This window comes from Gavia stellata, chromosome 8, assembly GCF_030936135.1.
Source record: "Gavia stellata isolate bGavSte3 chromosome 8, bGavSte3.hap2, whole genome shotgun sequence".
Taxonomy (NCBI): domain Eukaryota; kingdom Metazoa; phylum Chordata; class Aves; order Gaviiformes; family Gaviidae; genus Gavia; species Gavia stellata.
This window is the reverse complement of record NC_082601.1, coordinates 38822472-38842420: the sequence shown is the minus strand read 5'-3', so window position 1 is coordinate 38842420 and position 19949 is coordinate 38822472. Positions and strand designations below refer to the sequence as shown.

General features: G+C 44.1%; 1 protein-coding gene across 1 annotated transcript in view; it reads right to left on the bottom strand.

Annotated features, from left to right (window-relative positions):
* CPS1 (carbamoyl-phosphate synthase 1) overlaps positions 1 to 19949 on the bottom strand; it is a 96531-nt gene that overhangs the window by 33130 nt on the left and 43452 nt on the right. Inside the window, exons 20-24 of the mRNA XM_059820495.1 lie at positions 19251 to 19427; positions 14541 to 14659; positions 4050 to 4191; positions 2160 to 2225; positions 1526 to 1589 (exon numbers count right to left, since the gene is read on the bottom strand). Of these exons, the coding sequence (XP_059676478.1) occupies positions 1526 to 1589; positions 2160 to 2225; positions 4050 to 4191; positions 14541 to 14659; positions 19251 to 19427 (568 nt within the window). The remainder of the gene's footprint in view (positions 1 to 1525; positions 1590 to 2159; positions 2226 to 4049; positions 4192 to 14540; positions 14660 to 19250; positions 19428 to 19949) is intronic.

The window sequence follows — 19949 nt, the reverse complement described above, 5'->3', positions numbered from 1 at the left end:
GAATATAGCATGGCTTTTGAAATGACCTCACACTTCACCCAACTAATTTTATTTCTTTGCAAAAGTGTCAACATATTCAAGATTTTCCTGTAATAGATTTCAAAATATTTTCAAATAAAATTCTTAAGGTTGTTTTTTTAAATATAAAACTCAGTTTTCACAAAGGAAATAAGTATCTGTTTAAAAAATAAAGAAGTAATGTCACATGTTTAACTTCCACCCAAATCATTTAGCCCTTTCTGACCTGTTCCTGTTTAATAAGTGTAAATCCACAGGGAACACTAAGTTGATCCCACTGAATTATGATCACAATTCCGAAAGCATGGACGAAAAGTGCGCTGCTTACTTGTCTTCAAAGGATAACAAAAGAAAAAAAAAATAATTAACTTTGCTATTGCACCTAGGGAAAAAAAATACAGAGGTGCAAGTAATGGTTTCCTTTGGCAGCCTTTGTTTAGTTGCAACTTCTTCCAAAGACTGTCTTGACCTAATCAAAGCTACAGAACAGGTAAGACCAAGATCAGATCTGTATGGCTGCTCTAAGCAATTAGGAGTTTTAGGCGAGCAGTACAAAATGTATTCACATACATTCCATCAAATTATTAAACAACGCTGCCATCCTTTTTATGTTCAGTTTTTGTAACCATGCTACACAGCGTGTTGACTGGCAGAAGTGTTCACAAAAAATAAGCATAATCATGGAGTGTTCCTCCTGATTTCACTCGTCTCAGCATTCATACTGGAAACTGAGTTCAAAAAGACACATCCTACAAACAGCAACAGGAGTGTAGGAAGTGACCTGTCCATCCAAGCAAAACAAACGGATGCAGTTTTAAATTTCAGCTTTCAAAAACCATCACCGCTACTTGTGAGATGCAGAGCAAAAATATTTCTGAATAACAAGCAATTTTTTTCTTGTCAATAATTGCAAGCTATTTGGAAGGATCCATGAAAAGAAAAAGTGAAAGTTATCATATATAGAATTCATCAGTCTGTTTACCCAATACTCATCGCCACGAGGAACCCTTACGCTGCATAATCATCTCTGTATGCTGGTTTTTCAGCCCACTCAGAATTGCTTATACTAAAGCAGCTGAAAATATCAACATATTTTCATAGTCACCTATACTTACAGTAGTAAAATGTATCGTATATAACAACATAGTCATGAGCTGGCAGTAAACACATAAGATAGGCATGGGAGCAACAAACTTCAATTCAAGTTATCAAGTTCTCAAGACCTTAACATGTGCCAAAAGTAAGATTAAAAAAATTCCCTAAAACTTTGTGGAAATCACTAGGTGACAAGTGAAAAAGCAATAAAATTCTCCTGTTTTTTCCAGGGCGTGAAATGAAGTCTCCAAGCAAGTGTTAAAGGCAAACCTTGTGTTAGGAATTGATGTCCTGCGCACTGTGCTCTGGAGGGTTTTGTCACCATATGAGAAGAGGAACAAATGAACCACAAGAATTTCCAAAGAAGGCTCGAGGGTGCAAGGAGAACGGAGGAGTTGTAAGAAAGATTTACCTATGTGATACGGTCCACAGCCCAACACCATCACTCCACAATCATCAAATTTTACATCATGTTCCTGAGAAGGGAGGGAGAAAGTCATTAGGATCTGTACTCCACAGCACCTAACTCCATGCTTTTCAGAATAAACAGTTTCTGGTGCTCAGCCCATATCCAACAGTCTGATCCTTCAGGGCTCAAGTCTGATCTCATTTACTGCAGTGTAAATCAAGTGCAACTCTACTGGAATTAGTGGTGCTGCACCCAAACCAAAGGAGACATAGCAACCCTGATTTGGCTATTCAAGCAGCCTAATGAGCTGTTAAGTTTCACATAAAGATGAATGCTAGGATGAGATGAGTGAAACATGAGTTCTGCATTCCCAGCACCTGACCTGTGCACAGAGGATGAAAGTACAGGTGATACAGGACAGGATCATAACAACACAGGGGCATTAGCACTAAATGCACTGGATCAGTATTTGAGCAAGAGAAAGTTCCAGGCCTGCTGTAACGGGATTATGCATAACACCATCCAAAATAGTTGCTACAGAGACCGAGACATCTGCAAGACCCCCAGAAATAACACAGCATAGGGGAAAGAGCTCAAACTAGACAGCAATGAGACTGTTGTTTCCGAATGTGCCTACCTGTCCGTTGTACGTGATGTAGAGGTAATTAGTTACTGCTGGGTATTCTGCTGCCAGTGTGTCGATCTGTACGGGGAAGAAGAGGAGGGATTGTGAGTTGGCCAGTGCAAGATCTTTCTTACATGCAGGTGTTTTGGGGATTTTCTTTTCCCTCTTTCCTTTTCTACTCCTATTTCTGTCCTATTATTTTCCCCTCAAAAGGAGGTGATCTGAACTGTCGTATGTTGGCAATGGAGCATATGCCTGCCCTTTCCCACAGACCTTACAGTTCGGTCAACAGAAGACTCTACCATCTCTTTCTAAGCTGCAGTTTTAGCTCCACACCTCTTTAGTAAAACACCTTCACAGCCCAGGAACTTTCCCCATCCATCCCTTCTTGCGGAGGCCCTCATTCTCTAGTTAGTTTGGCAGTATTAATTACACAGATCTCCATTCCTCCAGGTCTCCTGTCCTCTTTAGCTGCGCCACCTGAGATCTTCACACTATACTCTTGACCTCATCTTACTCCCACACTGAATACAAACATGCACACAATATCACTTTGAGATCATGCCGAATGCAGCCAGCAGTGCAAGTACTATGAATTTACGTTACAATATAACTTGTGCTTTGATAATTAAATGGTACACAAAGCAAGAGTGATCTTCAACCACCTATTATACCTAGTTTTCAACAATTTCTTAAATAATTAGTCATCAGAGAGCGCAGAAGAATAATTTGCCTACTAGGCTGTTCACAAACTATTTGTGTCAACTATTTATTGGATGTTATACACGGTAACTAGTCCATCTAGATCACCAGCGATTGCTGAAGTTCCCTGAATGAACAGCTGAAACATTTCTACACAGAATACTGAATAGGGAACAATATTAAAGCAGTCCTGACATGAATTTTTACATGGTATACCATTTAAAAATCTGTCCAATCTTCAAGTATTTTCAGGAATCCCCACTGGCTGTCCAAATCCTTGGGAATAATGAAGAACGTGACCTTACGTCATTAGCACTATGTAAGTGTCTGCTGCTCATTACTGTTGCTAATACTGCAACTTGTACTTCATGGCTCAAGAAGAAACATATGCCTTGAAGCCAGAAATGCAAGCATAAGTAGAATGACCTTATTAAGGGTACCTTGGCACACAAATCAATCCAGCACTGCAGTGCCATATGCAGCTGAAAGAACACAGTGCAAGACCAGGCACGTTTCCGTGGGCCAGGTGAGGACATAGAAGGAAAACAGCAGCTGGGGAACAGAAGGAGATTTGGCACCTGGAATTGGGCCTGAGGATACAGATGGGCTCTTTCAGAAACATTCAGTAGTGTGGGTTGGGTTCCCCCCCCGCCTTTAAGGACAAAAAAACAGCTGGTGGCAGTTTAATACCAACATACCTTAAATGCAGCAGCAGAACACCTAGCAAAGTACTGGTGACACTGCCATGAATACTAGATGAGCTCATTACACTCGTGCTATTACAATGAATAGCAAATGAACCCATAACAATAGCACACTTCAAATAAAGTATTACCCTGTAAAAAGTTACTACCAAGAGAAAAGACATATTGCACTTTTCATGGTCATACCATGGTGGGCCAGCATTCTCAGCCTTTTCCTGAAGCCAGATAGCTGCATTTCCCCCTCAGCCACACAGAATATGAACAAGAATATTTCGAGTCTCTCTTTAAGGATGTTCATGTCATTACATTGATGCAGAAGTAACAGCTACATGGGTGAAATTTGTTCTCCTCTAATGTCAATGTCAAAACTCCCATGGATGTGAACAGAGCCAGGGGTTCCACTTTGCTTATCTCAGCTGTTTCTAAGGACATGGATGTCTCCTGCTCCTTGCACTCTTGGAAGCCCCCACCACGAACAGCCATGTTTCTCACGTACCTGCTTCACCCACGGTACTATATTCTTCCTCAGTCTCAGCTGACGGCACTGGACTTCAGTCAGCCTCAGGCATTTCCCAATCTGTTTGTCTGAGAACCCAATCTGTTTGGCTCTCCTCAGTGTCTCTTCTGGAACTGTTTCACTGGGATTAAATAAGAAAAACACCTCTGCATGAGGCTTTATGGGAATACTTAGAAGATATATGAGTGCTTGTGTCTTCCATACTACATAGAGTTGCTATAGGATCACACACATAAAGACAAGAAAAGGAAGAAGACCCAGCTAAGCTATGCAATCCTCATACATAAAAGATCTTTTTTTACACTGGATGCCCCCCACAAACACCTGTAAGATAAAGTCTACAGGTAGACTGCTGATGCTAGGAAGTGAAACACTTTCTTTCCTTGCACTTTTGAGACAGGAATGAGTGACTCATGATGAGGTCCATCATCTTCCAGGCAGCATTCACCACCAGGCTAGTACAAGGTCACTGTATCCACAACAACTGTATGGTCATTTACCATTACAACCTCCCTGGAGGACCTGCAGTCATTCCTTCCTTGGATTCAGTAACCCCACATCTCCATGTCCAAACAAACTCAATCTCTCCTTACATTCCTCCTCATCCCAGTCTAAATTTTAAAATATAGGCCTCACCAGACCGGGCTGGATCAATAATTACGCATGTACTCACACCTCCTGCCTCTCATTGCAGCTGCCCACTCCACACAAAGGCATAAAATTCCTGAAGCTCTGGGACGAACCATTCAGAGGCATAACTGTCCCCTGACCCTGCTGAGCTGGGGGACAACTTGCCTCAAAACACCACAATTTGTCCCAAACAAGCCCTTCTTTCTGTTGTTGAGGCTGCTCTGTCTACCTTCAGAAATGGCCAGTCTTTTGAAAAAGCATCTGACTTCAGACATGCACAGTTGAAATGACCTTCAGAGGCTCACACGCAAGGTAGGTTTTTCCTTCTGACAGTCTCAAGTATACTTTTTTCCGTATCATTTGTGCTGCTGCTTACATTATGGAAACGGGGAGAGGGGGATAGACAGGGTAAAGCAGGGGCACCTTTTTTGATTTCATATTTGCAAGCAGGGTCTCTCAATACTTCCTCATGTTCTTGGCCTCTTGGTTTTGCTTTTCAGGAGTCCTAGTTTTTGCTGTTTATTTCAAACGCATTGCTTTCCCCGGCCATCTCTGCAGCTCAACAGTTTCTTACCCATTTTGCTTCTGATTTTTTCATCCTCTCTATTCCCCCTTTACTCCCTCCACTTTCTCTCCCACACTATCTTTGTCCGACTTTGTTTTGACCCCACCTAGAACGCTTATAGTTTCTGCCTATCTCTGTTTCTAAGCTACCTTTTCTAAGCTTAGCTTTTGCAAAAACATAAAAAAAGCCTATGTATTTTTATCAGCACTTCTGCTTTTCATCTTCATTGCCAAGAGCATCCTTGCCTGCCCAATAAATCAATATTTTATGAGCAAGCAAGCTCTGAATCAGGAAAAAGGAAATGATTAACAAACAAGCAATTTTCCTAAATCAGAGCTTTTGAATTATGTCCTTTGCTTGATGGTATTTTTAAATAAATAGCATTATGTTATTTGAGTGGGAGGAGAGGGGTAAGGCCGCTTTATTGGAATGTGTCAGGAAGCTGAAGCATGAAAGAGAGTCATTGGATTGGATTTTCCACTCTGGCTTAGGCACAGAGCAGCTCTGCTGCCCTCGGTGAAGTCAGGCTAGCATAAAACAGGTGAGAGTCACAGAAGTGTCAAACCAGCTGTTCTGAGACCAGAACTGGGGACCAAAAACTTTTGGGTTCAGATCGCTGGGTAGATGGGTTTTCCTCCATGAATTCCCCAATGCCACCTCTCCTTCCCCTGCAATATGAGAACAGAGTGTTCCACCTGCCTACAATAGCATAGCAGACAGCTAGTGAGGATTTGCAGAAAGGAAACGCTCACTGTAACTGCTATCCTCTGCACTGTGTCCCCCCCGGCACAACCAACCAGCCTGCTCTGCCCACAGGGGACTCCAGGCGGGAGTACCACCTACACCCTTGATCTTCTCCGCAACCTTCCACCACATCACCTTTCTTACTCCAGCAGATCCTGCTCTTTGCTAGTGGCAGAAGGAAACAGTCCCGCCTAATCCAGCAGGTTTAGCTTCACATGTTTTGGATTTAGTTCTGGGTGCAGAAAGACTTCCCAAAATAAGACCCGCTTTGCAGCACCGCAGTATGTTAACGCCTGCGGTTCCTATACACTAACGCCTCCACCACAAAACTCCTCTGCTTCTCCTCAGCCCTTTCTACTTTCTGATCTCAGCTCAGAGGCAGGACTTCTTGCATAAACCGGGAACTCCAGAACTGAAGGCATGGATGGGTGTTTTCCAGGGGGAAACACAGCAAGCAAAATCTGCCAATTCTCCGGCAAAACAGATGCTAGCCGTCGACGGCTATTAAGAATGCAGCTACGTTAGATTTCTCTCCTAGATTCAGCATTCCCTAAATACGAGTGAGCAGACCTGATGACCCCAAGAAAATGAGCCTGTTTCAGTGCAGTTTACTCCCTTGATCTCCCTCCCCTTCTGCCTCAGAAACACACATAGCTGGCTGTCATTTGATTACTGACAGAGGAAGAAAATTGCCTTCATTTGCAGCTTGTTTCAATTCAGTTTTTTGTATCTCATTATAACAATATCATTCATCGCCGTCCCCCCCAGCAGGGTAGGTAGAAGAGAAGCAGTGATTATTTGGTGACGTGATTCGCTTGCCTTGGGCCAGCAGCTTAAATTAGTTTAGGACACTAACTAATCCATGCAAAAAGGTAACCAGTTTTGTACAGGACAACCAGTCTGCAAGAGAAAAGCTGAGTACCTAAAGTGGAAATGAAACTGTGCATTTTTTCCTCTGCTATTCCCAATGCATGATAAAGAAAAGATAAGACATGTAGTTTTCAATGTGGTTAATAAGAAAGATGCGGTGGGAACCTCTATTCAAGCAGCACCTAGACAGGAAGGGTTTTCTCATTTCTCACTGCCATGGAGGCAGCTTTATATGGAATAAACGCACCCAGCTCCCCATGAGGCAGGAAAGGTTAGAACTGACAACCCAGCCCTGGGGATGTAACAGTTTTGTCATTTAATATTGTCACAGAAAATCAGCAAGAGTCAAACACCCAGCAGGGCTGCTTTCCAAGCACTTGAAACCAAAATCTGCCACGAAATGAGAAATTGCCAAAAGCCTCTGAGGCAGCTCCCAGGGATTTGGAGGCACAACCAGCAGAAGGGGCAGGTAGATTAAGCCAGCAGAGTTGCTCTACCATGTTTAAAGGGAACTGGATCAGAGAGCTGCAAACCCTCAGAGCTGGTGTGGAAATCAGGCTGACTCTCTGCATGTACTGGACATGCATCTTCATACCTGCATAATTTCCATTTACTAATAAGGGTAATTTTTAGCATTTTTATCTCAGCTTTCATGGAAAGAATATAAAGAAACATGCAAACAGTATGGTAGGGTGATGCCTATCTTGCAGATAGCAAAACTGAGACATGCAGAGGTGAAGGGGTGATGATTTTGAAGACCCAGCATCCCACTGCCTTTGCTCAAAGACAGCCCTTTAGACTTGCTAAAGCCAGCGAGAGTGGAATCAGGCTGATCTCTTTGAACACTTGGGTGCAAATAACCCTTCCAAGAGCTCACCGGAAATCCAGCACTATAAAGAGACGAAAAAAAATTCTCAGTTCTGGCTATTCCCGAACACATGACCCAGTCCTACATCACTGCCTTCCACCTTCCCCTGGAGCATCACTCACTTTTCAAACACAGAGCAGAAAGTCTTCCAAAGATTAAACTCCCTTGCTGGTTTATAATAAAGTCTGAAACAAGGGATGATTAAGTGGCCATGATTCCAGACTCCTATAATGCTCCTTCTTCTTAACATTCACCTTTGCAAAAGTTTTAGAGCTTCAAAACCAGATGATTAGACTTTTTCACACTGCCATAATCATTTAGTGGCTGTTCACTTCCTTGGAAAGCTAAAGTCCCCTGCACATTTTGTAGTTTATAAACAATACAAGCCTTTCCTGAACCTTGCTTGTGCTGCCATTTCAACTTCCAGTGTTGATTTGTTGTTGCTTTTTATTTAAATTTCCACCCTGTCACCTTTGGAACTCCATCCAGTCATTTCTTCAATAATAAGCGATACAAGGAAATGGAATAAATTCCCCTTAATGAGGAAATTTTCACCTGGCACAGAGGACCTGGGGAAATCTATTAACTGACTGGAGGAACGGTGGCAGCATTGCAATTATCAGGACAGCCCGCTCGCTTCAGCACGGCCCTCTCTTCCACTTGACTGCCTTTTATCTGATCCACCAGTTTAGGAGTAATACTAAATAAACATGCTGGCAGAAAGCCCCAGCTTGATATGGGAAGCAGCACTCTTTTTCTTGCCTCCCAAATCAGGCTCTGCTTCATTTTAGGTATGTTGTCAAGTTTATGCCCATCCACATATTACTTAGGAGCATGTTAAGGGGTCTTAAATAAAAGGATGAGGAACATTTTGTGAACTGAGGGCCAAAGCCTGAGCTGGGAGCATTTGGGACACAGCTATTACATCAGTTAACATCTGCCCTGTAAGCCCACAGGCTCACTCCCGCACGTCACCTCTGGTTTATCTCAGCAGCTATTCATGTGGCTTGGACATGCACATAGGAGCTGCAAAGCTGAGCACACTCTGGCTCAGTCCACCAGTCTTGAACTCAGCTCCTCCTAAATCTGGAGGAGGTGGATTTAAGTCCAGACTACAGTTTCGCTATGGCAAGCAAAGTGGACCAAAAGCAAGAAGCGCTGGAACCAAAAATGCCTAATGCCCGGTCCTGAGAGAGCTCTTCCTTTCTCAGTAGTCATAGACCTGGAGGGTTTCAAAAGCCTACTTGATTTCAGGCTGGATTATGTACGAAGACATATTCTTCTTCTTGTCCTCATTGTCCTGCTCTGCTTCAAGGCTCCTAGTGGTTTCCTTGATTGCTCCTGATGTTTTACAAGATTTTAACCATGCTACAATTAAAATAATGAGATCTGCGTATAAATTCTTTCCCTGCTTCTCTTCTCAAGGAGACAGATTGTTCCTGGTTTTCCCCTCCTGAGAAACTCATGAGATGACTGACAAAAAGCTGTCAAAGGAGCGTTTAGGGAAGCAGGAGCTGTAAACCAACAAATCTCGCTCACTGAACAACTGCCACTCCAGTGCTCTGCATCTTTAACATTCAGGTCCCTGGGCTAATAAATCTCATTGTGGACATCTTGATTTAAGTAACACGAACCTCACACTGTGCCCTAAGACCTAAATAACTCATACTTAGGATTAAGTGATGCGCTGAAGCAGCAGCTCACACCAAAACACAGCCAAGGAATAGGTCATAGATGCTTCCTCAAAGCCTATTTTCTACCCCTGGTAAAAAAGAGCTTTGAGGTCTTTGCTGGGATGCCATGGTACAGACTCCCCTGCTTCTGGTATTGTAGGTACAGGTTACAGAGATTCACCAATGGCTTTTAAAGGGTGATGCCTGTATATCCTCTGTATCAAGGAAAAAAATGCATATTGTGTTTTTACAAATGTACAGATGCTTTGAAAGAAAATACAGCTGTGAAATTATTACCAGTGGCTCTATAAGACAAATAGAAAGTATCTTATGTCAGATCCACACAAAGCGCAAACAACAGTGCTGAATAACTACTTATATTATATTCTCCTCATGTACCGAATTCCTAATTTGTTCCTGAGTCTTCCCTGCCCCATAGTTCACAAAGAAGACAAAAGTAATCTTCCCAGTTAGTTTTAAGCGAGTACTACAAATACGTCAGTGACAGCTCCTCAAACAGTATAAATCAGCGCAGCCTCATTTAGCATCACTGGACCTGCTCTGCTTTATACCCACACAAGATCTGACTTATGCTCTCTGACCTGTCCCAAAAGCACGCAAGTCAGCAGAAACACTGCTTTTGAGAAGGGTGAGTGTGCAACAACCACGGTGGAAGCGCACAGGTTATTGATGGCCTGTCTGATCTTTCCTCCCTGCATTGTTTCCCAGGTCACCAGCTGGAGCCGGGTTTGAATTCCGGCACCTGTATTTCTGTGGCTACTCCACCACAGTCATGTTTTGAAATCAAGTCATGCTTCCAGCAAGCAGCTTTCAAAGCACACCTTTCACAGACCCAAGGACATGAGCTTCGAAAAGGAATGTGCAATAAACAACTTCTTCCATGGGCCACTGAGCAGAGCACCTGGCTACAAATGCTGGGCTGAAGTGGGTCTGCACCCTCCCACTTTTTTCTGCTTTCCCTTATATTAATCCGTGTCTCTTTAGGAACAAGAGCAGCAATACTCAGGACTGCGCTTACCCCTTTCAAGCAAACCACAGGCCAGGAGGTGTTTTCCCTCAATGCCCACAGAGCAATTCTCCTCCAAAACAAACCTCCAAAGTATAAAGTTATCAAAACACAATTAGTGCCATCATTTACCACTGCTAGTAGGCTGGCTAGTTGTATCCACCAAAAAGAAGATCTGCTGTTTTCAGTAAGGTTAATTTGAAGAGTTGAGAGTTAAGAAGGCAGAGTTCAGCTCACTGCTCTGTCAGACTGTCTTTGAGACTTTGGGCAAGTTTACCATCTCTATGCTTTGCTCCTCAACTGCAAAATGAGGGTTTATCATGTTCCTCCTTTCTCACTTGAATTCTACTTTACAACCTTTTATCAATATGGAAGTGTTCCTTGCTGGGCAATAGACACTTCTGCCTGTTGCAAGATGGCCCAGCCTCCCCTGGGTCTTACTCAGATTTTCCCCAGCAGTGAATTTGACCCCATTACCTCTCCTTTTCCCCCATCCCTGCGATCTCCCAAGTAATGGCAAACACAATCAATTGCAGGTTCAATTGCTACAGAGATGTCTAAGTGAGTTAGGAGCACAAGTCCTAGTGATTTTCAACAAGACTTTTGTCCCCATGTCACTTGGGCATAAGTGATGATTTCATCATAGTTGCTTACCTTTTTACGTATACTTAATGGTATTTGTCATATATTCTCCTTGCATACAGCCACAGTTCTCGGGGATAACAAAATCAGGAACAGATAAAAACAACCATGGCCACATGCAAACAAATCCTCAGTGCAGACAGTCAAAGAACAGATGCAAAATCCAAAAGAGGCTTTCCCTTGCACCCAGGCCACAAGTGTCTTGAGTTGAACACGCCCCAGATGTTACTTCCAAGTCTGGGCTTCAGCTGTGCTCTTGGGGATGATGGTGTTACTGGACCCTCCTGCAAATCTGACTCACTCTGGACTAGGTCCATAACCTGGCCTTAAAGTCACATCTCACTCCTTACTGCCTCAGACAGCTAGACATCGTCTGTTCAAATTTCCATCTCCTTCATGAGCTGTCAGTGTGATGAACAGCCACTGGGGTCACTCCAGGGCCCTTCCCCTCCATTTTCTCTCACGGGACAAGCGAGGCCAAATCTAGGGAAAAAATTTCCCGGTAACAGCATATCCTATTGCACTGCCACTGCTCCATACACCATGTTCATGGATTGACAGCATGGGATGGTGCTTGTTCTTTCTCTGTGTGTATGTATATGTGGTTTTGTTTGTGTGTGGTGGGGAAGGTTATAGTTAAGATTATATTACTGAAGGTATGAAAGTAATCAGTCAAAAACCAACAAAAAACCTACAATGTAAGTTTCCACTTAAAATGAAAAATGTGTAGGTCACAGGAGAAACAGCAGAGGCACATGTTTGACATGTGTATGAAATTACTGGATATTCTTGCAAGTACTTTCAAAATGGCTTTCTTTTCCCAATTCAACTCAGGCCATTTGCTTTCCTGCAGCCAAATCACATAACCTGAAACAACTCTTTCTCCATCTTAGAGGGCCCAGAGGCAGAGTCAAATGGAAACGTTGCTGCAGCATGACAAAAGCTATACAGTCTCACCAGCACCAGGTCCACTCTTCTTTGGAAAGAAGTTTGCTGAGACAAACATAAATGGGGCAGAGAGTACCCTTCCCAGTTTCCACTGTCTCTGCAAATGGCTGGCCTTGTCTGTACACCACTGAGGACAGACAAATATTTATAGGTCAGAAAGGTTTTTCCCCCCCATAACAGTACCCCATACAACCTTTCACACTTGGAAACAGATTCCCTGCATTAATCGGTGAGGCCTTCTGCTCACCTCTGAATTGCTGCATGTGGCGAGGATGCAAGGCAGCATGTGGTGTATAAATGCTGCTTGCTGAACTGCACACAAAGGCCTCTGCCTGCCTCTGATCCCCCTTCCCCATCTGTCTGTCATATCCACTTGTTCTAGCTCTGAATTCCCTCTTGGCAGAGACCATCTCCTTGTTACCAGTCTCTACAACAGCTCTGCGGGGCCCAAATCAAGACTCTTGGCAGAGATGTTACTCCAACTGCATCCAAAACCTTGCTGCAAAGAACCCCCAAACCAATCCAGAGACAAAAAGGAAGGGATGGATTTGACTAAACAGAGAGTGAGCTTGCAACCAGCAACAATACCTGGGAACAGGGCAACTACTTCTGGTAACTGTATTTCAACAAGAGGAAGATTTAAAGCAATGATGGTGTCACAGCCCATTCTTTTCAATTGGAAATAATCCTGTAGCACAGGTAAAACTCATGCCTGGTATGCCAGGGACTGGAAACAGCTGGCTGGAGGAAGAGCACATGTGTGCCAAGTCTCATTTGCATCACTCAATTAGCTTTCCCTCCGCTATTACAGAGATGTGTTTCCTGATGTGGCTCACTGGACTAGTCTCTTAGTTCAGGTCAGAAGTGTTTTTCCCTGGCTCTTTGCCTTTGTGCCAATGTGCCTTCAACATAATGTAGCCAGACAGTCCATCCTCTCCCTCCAACACAGGTTGTGAGGTAAGAGAGTTTCCTTGGGAAGGTTTGAGCGAGGATACCAGAGTGAAAATCTGCACTGATAAGTGAAGGAGACTAAGTTAATTTATACCACCTGCAATCTAAGTTGAATTGCACAAATCCACTTACAAGGGACACAGCATTGGTTGCTTATGATACAAATGCAAGGTTGGATACTGCACAAGGGCTTGCTGTGGCAGGCCGGCTATACAGTCTGCTGCCTAGTCACCCGAAGGATGAAATACTGCGTGGGATGGTACCAGCTATTGATCACATTACGAGCTGTATTATTGCCTGCCACCCACCGCAGAGAAAGGGAAAGCAACCTCAGTGATATAGGATAGTTCGGCACATTAGCCTCTGCGGAGTGATGCTGGATTTATACCAGCTGAGGATGGGGCCAGCCTCTGGGGTCCCAAGTGCATCATTCCAGAGCATGCCACTCCAACAGTGAGGAAATTCTGGATATATTGTTTTTCTTCCTCAGGAGCTGCACATACATATTTAAGGCGCTCAAGACAAATGCAACATGACACGGATGTTAGAGGGCAGAAACTTGTGCAGCCAAACAACACATTTCTGTAAATAATCAAGCTGCTCTTTCTCTTCAACATCTCCCTCCACATTTATTTTTGTTTAGCTCCAGATCCAGCTTGTTCCGGGGGGCAAGGAAGAGCAAGAGCTGCTCAATTAAAGCCGTGCAGCTGGTCAAAGAAGCAGAAATCACAGCAGATGAACTAACTAGCACCCTGGTGACGTACTGGCTACGGTGCGCTCCCAGTGCCATCATGTGGTGAAACGTGCTTAACACAACGGGTACCCGAAGCAGAAAAGCTGGCCAAGCTACAGCCAATAACTCAGCAAGGAGGTTCTCCCAACCTCGTAAACCATGAAGGGAAAGCTCAAGTCAGCAAGAGGCTGGAACTGAAATACAGCCCGGCGCTTTAATTTACTGCTATCTTCCCTGCTTAGTTTTATATGGTCATTTTTCTTGAAGAAAGAAGAAGATTTATATTTAAATATGTCTGGAATTATAGATGTTTGAAAGTGCAGTACAAAAGCAACACATACTGCATGATCACAGCAAGGCACAAAAGTGTAAAAATCAATTGGCCAGGCCAGGAAAAAAAGGCAGCGTATTTGACCCTCAGGTATAGTAAGTCAGGACAAGCCCTGTGTTTGAAGGCTAACTCTGCGCTCGGTACAGGAGTACAGCCTGCTGTTACCCATTGCAGGCCACCCACATTCCCAGCCTTAGCCTCAGAGATACAGTGAGGATTTTCCAAAATAAACTGGAACTTCCATAATCCCTGAGAACAGCCAAGGTGCCTAAGCACTCAAAGAATTTCTTTTACCAAAAAGAGCGTTCTCAGAAATTTCCTCTGTCCGGGTAAGGCAGTGAACTGGGTTTTAAGACAACACTTACTTACTCCAAACACTGAAATAAGCATTGACTGCATCTTTGCTCAGGGCTTACCACAGGTTTCCCAGCAGAAGGATCCCCAGAAGGACCACTGTGTCCTAGGACAAGGCTGTTGTTTTTTCTTACCGGTTCACTTCCTTCAGGATCTTCTCCATGTTCACAATGCTGCGCATCTTATAGAGGAACCATTTGTCAATGGCTGTGAGTTTGTGAATGACATCCACAGGGACTTCATTTTCCAAGGCCTGCCAAAAAAAGGACAGCACCAAACGGCCCCTTTAATACATGCTTCGCAAATACAGATTTAGTCTGCAAGTAGGTAGCAACAACTATATAGCATAAAGACATAAAATGTACTGTAGGCTAAGCTGGACAAATCAAAGGTTCATCTACCCCAGGATCCTGTCTCCCACAGCAACTGAAAATGTGCCCCTCAAACAGTGTAGAGAGGCACCAGTCACTTCTGCACATGCTTTAGTACTAAAAGCAGGCTTCTGTTTGGGCAAGAGAGAGAGAATTTACTTTTCACAGAGCCAGTAGCCAGACTTGGACTGATGGCAACAAGGCTTGGCGGCCACTGAGCACATGCCTTAACTACCTACAGCAAGGCATTTTCAGCCTGCGGTGCCTTCTCCTCCACCTGCACCCCTTGCCACTCAAGTTGCCTAAATCTCAGACCCACCGCCAACCTCCTAGCTGCAAATGTTAAACAGCAAGGTCCAGCTTCTCAGCTGTGGAGGAACTTTTTGCTTTGGAGCATAAATCTTGACTTACCCTTGAAACACAAGGCTGAATCAAAACATACGGCCTTGAAATACCCCTGAAGCAAGGGAAAGTCCAGTCCTGGGTGACACACTGCAGCTACAGCATAACTCAGGCTTCTCTCTCTGTATCTCAAGTTAATGTCAGGATCATTCAAATTCCCCTGCATTATCTTGCTGGAGCTGTTTATTTTTTTATTTTATTTTTATCAAACTATTTGTAATCATGGGGTAAAAATGAACCCTACAGAGTTAATATTCAAATGACAATGTTTTAGAGGACACTGCAGTATTAAAAAAATATCTCTGAGGAATATGCTAGAGAGCCTCCCAAAACGATTGTATTAGGGGGCAGTTGTATCTTGATATATTGCAGTTGTATATTCTATCACTGATATTTCTTGGGTCTCACCAGTGGTGTACAGTTACAACTCTCCTGATAAAACAACTATAATCAACCATAATGATAATACCAGCACAGTGTCTTTGCTGAGCTGAAGTAATCAGGCTCATTAATTTGTTACCATGCTTAATTGTTTTCTTGCAGGGCAGCATCCCTGGAACAAAGCCAGAGCAATGGCACTGAAGAAAACTCCAGCATTAATCCAGGAATGAGTTTCACCCACTGCACCCCGGCATTATTCCTCTGAGTTATCAAGCTGTGGACACAACGTTGTACCGTCACCGCATGCTTCAGCACTGTGATGTGGAGACTTTATGCCAGCTGAGAGAAATGCACAGGTCACTTTAGTGCTGTGCTCCAAGAAGGCACCACCTGCACAGACAAGGGATGGGTAACAGCTCTCATCGGGCACTGCAAAATACTGACACTACCTTCTACCTTTTCTAAAGGATTTCCAGGCAGCTTGCCCAGGTCTCCCTCTCATGATTATTCTTGTGTCCTGAGAGGTAATAAGCTGCTGACCTGAATAGCCTGCTCGCTCACAAACAGCAGTGAAAATCTCTAATGCACATTTTGCTCCTTTAGAGTAACCAGTCACTTACACACCGAACTTTCAGCTAGTTGGCACCCAACATACACTGCTCTTCCAAAAGCCTGCAAAAAGAAGTCTGGGGGCATCACAGTGGTCCCCCCGAGCACTGGCAATAACAAGGTTGGGCTTCTCACACATTTCTGGGTATAATACTGGTAATGAGGCAACTGGTGAGGGGTCCCTCCCATCCTGATTCCTTCGTGCTTGGAGGGTAAGGTCACACTGTCACATTAGTGGGATGTAAGCAGGTTTTTCTTCTGCCCATCTATTTTCACAAAACAGGTGCAGACTTGCATGTCTTGAGGATCTCCCATATTCAGTCAATGGTTCCTGAGCCACACATACACACACAGGTAGCATGACCACATACACTTAATCTGCTTAGGACACTTTATTTAAAAGTCCTAGGGATTGTAAAGGGAAACTGAAAAAAACAAATGCCTTCCCCTCCTTAATCAGAGGAGGGTCAGAGAAAATAAACCATCTTTGCCCCTGTGCCATAATCTGGAGATGGGGAGAGAAGAATGAGTTTGCAGACAGTTCTTGCTCCCAAATCACCACACTACCGGGGCAAATCAGGTTTCCAGGCAGAAAATCCCTGTGGGACACGATCAGGGGCCCTGGACAGCACTCCAATGGCTTTACTCTATTCAAACCTACATGGAGGAGTACAGCCTAAACACACAGTGGAAAAAGTGGAAGGGAGCCACAGCAGGACAGCATGACTTTAGAGCCCTGCTCACCTTCAAGAGCATCCCAGCCAGTAGACACTGGCCCCATGCTGGGAAGCCAAGGGGTTTATAGGACTGCCTTCACACCGTGAGTCAGGGAGCAAGCCTGGTCTTCAGGCCAAGCAACGGAGGGCAGCTCAGCTGCCCATGCTGTCTCTAGGGCCGGCAGCCTTTTTCCTTCAGTCCCATCCCTGCTCCTCACCAAAGGAAGTATTTAGCTGCCTGCAGACAGGAGCACAAGTGCAAACTAACACATCTGTAGTGTGGACAACTAGACAACCAGGGCCCTGGTGTGAAATAAAGCGTGGATCGAATCCACAGCGTAAGTCTTCTGATGCCTCTGGTATACAATCCTTAAGAGGGCCCAGAAAAGATCTGATACAACCCGAGCAGCCCTGCTCACCAGGCAGTTACATCCTTGCAGCCCTCAGCCACTCTGGCCAAGCAACAAGCCTCATCTATTTCAGCCTCTCTCCTAGTGCCTTCTTTTACATTACAAAAGGGAGTCCCATTACAACAGAAACAGCTCGGAATGGCTGCTGAACTCCCTTCCCTTTCACCCGAACAGTTACTGTTTTCATCATCCAACAGACAAAGGAGAGAGAAAAAGTAAGAAACCTTGGAGAGTTGACTAGTGGGGCTTGGGGGGGGAAGAGACTACATACAATGAAGCTGCATCCTGTTTCAAACAAAGCTGACAGCTACCGGGGACTAACTGTTGGCTTTTAAATGTCAGCAAGCTGGAAAGGGATTTCCAGACAGGCAGCCCCAGCTGCCAGAAGTACCTCTTACTGATATTGCTTGCCTCAGTTATTAACGGGGACGAATTAGTGCACTGTGTCAGACAGAGGCGGCTTTTTATAGGGAGGGATTAAGACTTTGATCTTGCTTTTTTCAACAGCTCCCAGTGAAAATGCCACCAGCTGGGAACACCCAGCGTGTTCAGTGGGGCCGAAACTCACCTTCATCTCCCCAGATCCCCTGTGTTAACATGGGGGCTAAGATTAACCTTTCATAAAAGCTCTCTGAGCCACTCAGAAAGACAAGAAGCAAGACTTTTCTCTCAGTCACAAGAGAACGCTATAGTAAAGACCAAGCACAGCTGCTGAAGGATGTTCTACACTTATGAAGACATGCATTTCCCCAGCTTGAAAAGTGAGAGTCAACAGCTGGACAAGCCACACATTTATAGAACATCTCGTGCTTTTCATTCAGGCCATTCATAAGACAAACAGCTATGTGAAAACTTTTTTACAAATACAGCACAACCTCAACTCCCACACTCATGAGGAGGATGTAATGAGATGTATCTACACATGAGCACAAAGGGCTTAAAGACTCCACTACACAAACTCAGGGGCACAAAAAATAGTGACTGGGTGTTCCCTGCCAGGAAGGTTTGCAGTCTTAAAAAAAAGTAACAAGTAAGTATGAGCTATAAAAGACAGCTGTCCCCTTCTCTTCATACAGGGAATGGACAGATGGACGAATTAGTTGTAGCAAAACTGAAGTGTGAAATTGCACCTACCTTGTAAAGTAACTAACCCCACATTTACCATGTGATATACACAGGTAAACCTGTTACCCAGACACCTTGAAAGAGGAAGTGATTTGCCCAGTGTGACAGGAGAGGCGTTAAAAGAACACTAGGGGAAGCTGAGACTATTTCAAAGAACAGGAGATTTCCTGCGTGCTAAATTTAATGTAAGAGTTTTACTTTCTTTTAGTTTCAAGCCCATAATAATGCAACAGTTTCAAAAAGACAGTGCTCTCACAGACTGCACCTTGTCATTCTTTATTATCCTTTGTTTCAGTTCTCAAAAGGATCTTCACTTTTTCCTTCCTCCCTTCCTATAAATGAAGGGTAATCTGCAAAACTGGCCAACTTTGACTGACACACTAGTGTCAATCAGGCTGAACATTAGCCAATACTTAGCAAACAACTGTATTATAGGAACAAGCAAAAGCAAAGTGATACAGGTCCCCACCAACACTCAACTACAAACTGAAGTGCCAGGACACAGGAATGCACCTGCTGCTGAATGCGATGAGCATTGGTTAAGATTGTACCAAAAGGCAAACATGTTGCCTGAATACAGAAGATGCAGGAAAATACAGATGTCAGCAGGGAAAATTAAAAGTCATATACCCACTCAGCTATTATGTTCTGCAGAGGAAATTACATGCAATAGAGAATATCTGCACTTCAACAGCAAGGATCCTACACAGGTCGTCCCAGTATGCTTGACACAGGGAAGCAAGGGGGTGAGGAACTTGTTGCCTCAGTTGACCCAATCTGGTAGCTATAATTCAAGGGATATAGGTCAAGGGCTTTCTATCTTTTGTTACCTTGGCTATTGCATACATCCGAGTGCTGGATGGCTCAGAGAGTTCCTTCTGGAGATCCACGATGGCTGGCCAGGCTTTATTCATAGGCAGATGTGAAGTGAAGCCATCTACAGAGGGGTGGCACATTCTCAGGGCCTTTTGGAAGCTCTCTTCAAAAGTGCGTCCAATAGCCATGACCTGTAACAGAGAGCACTTCCACATTAGCTATGGGGAGCTGCTGCCCAGCTATCCCCTGAATAACAGAGGAGTGCAAATTTAAACCACCGAGATAGACATAGAGAAAGATTACAGCCTTTGGACCTCCTCCCTAAGACAGTCCTGCTGGCTTTAAGACAGATGCAGCTGACTGAGCCGATATTATCTGACTCTGCCAATATTATCAACAGGAGTTTCAGACAAGTGACTCCTTTCTGCTTCCGTCTCCCTATCTGTAAACTACAGGAAGCCACTGCTCTCCCCTGTAAACTGCTTTGAAGCACTTTAGTAGAGGGAAGCATTATGCAGCAGCATGGGTGTAGTAATATAGAAGGATATTTCTGTTTAACAACCTGTTAGAGATAGAAACTCACAGTGGGCATTTTAAGGTTCAGAAGAAATCTGTTACTCTTCCTTCAAATTACATTTAACAGTGACTCCCCTGTGAGGGTTCTCTTAAAGGATTACTCCTCCTTGGCGTAGCAGCGCTGGGGGTTCCCTCCT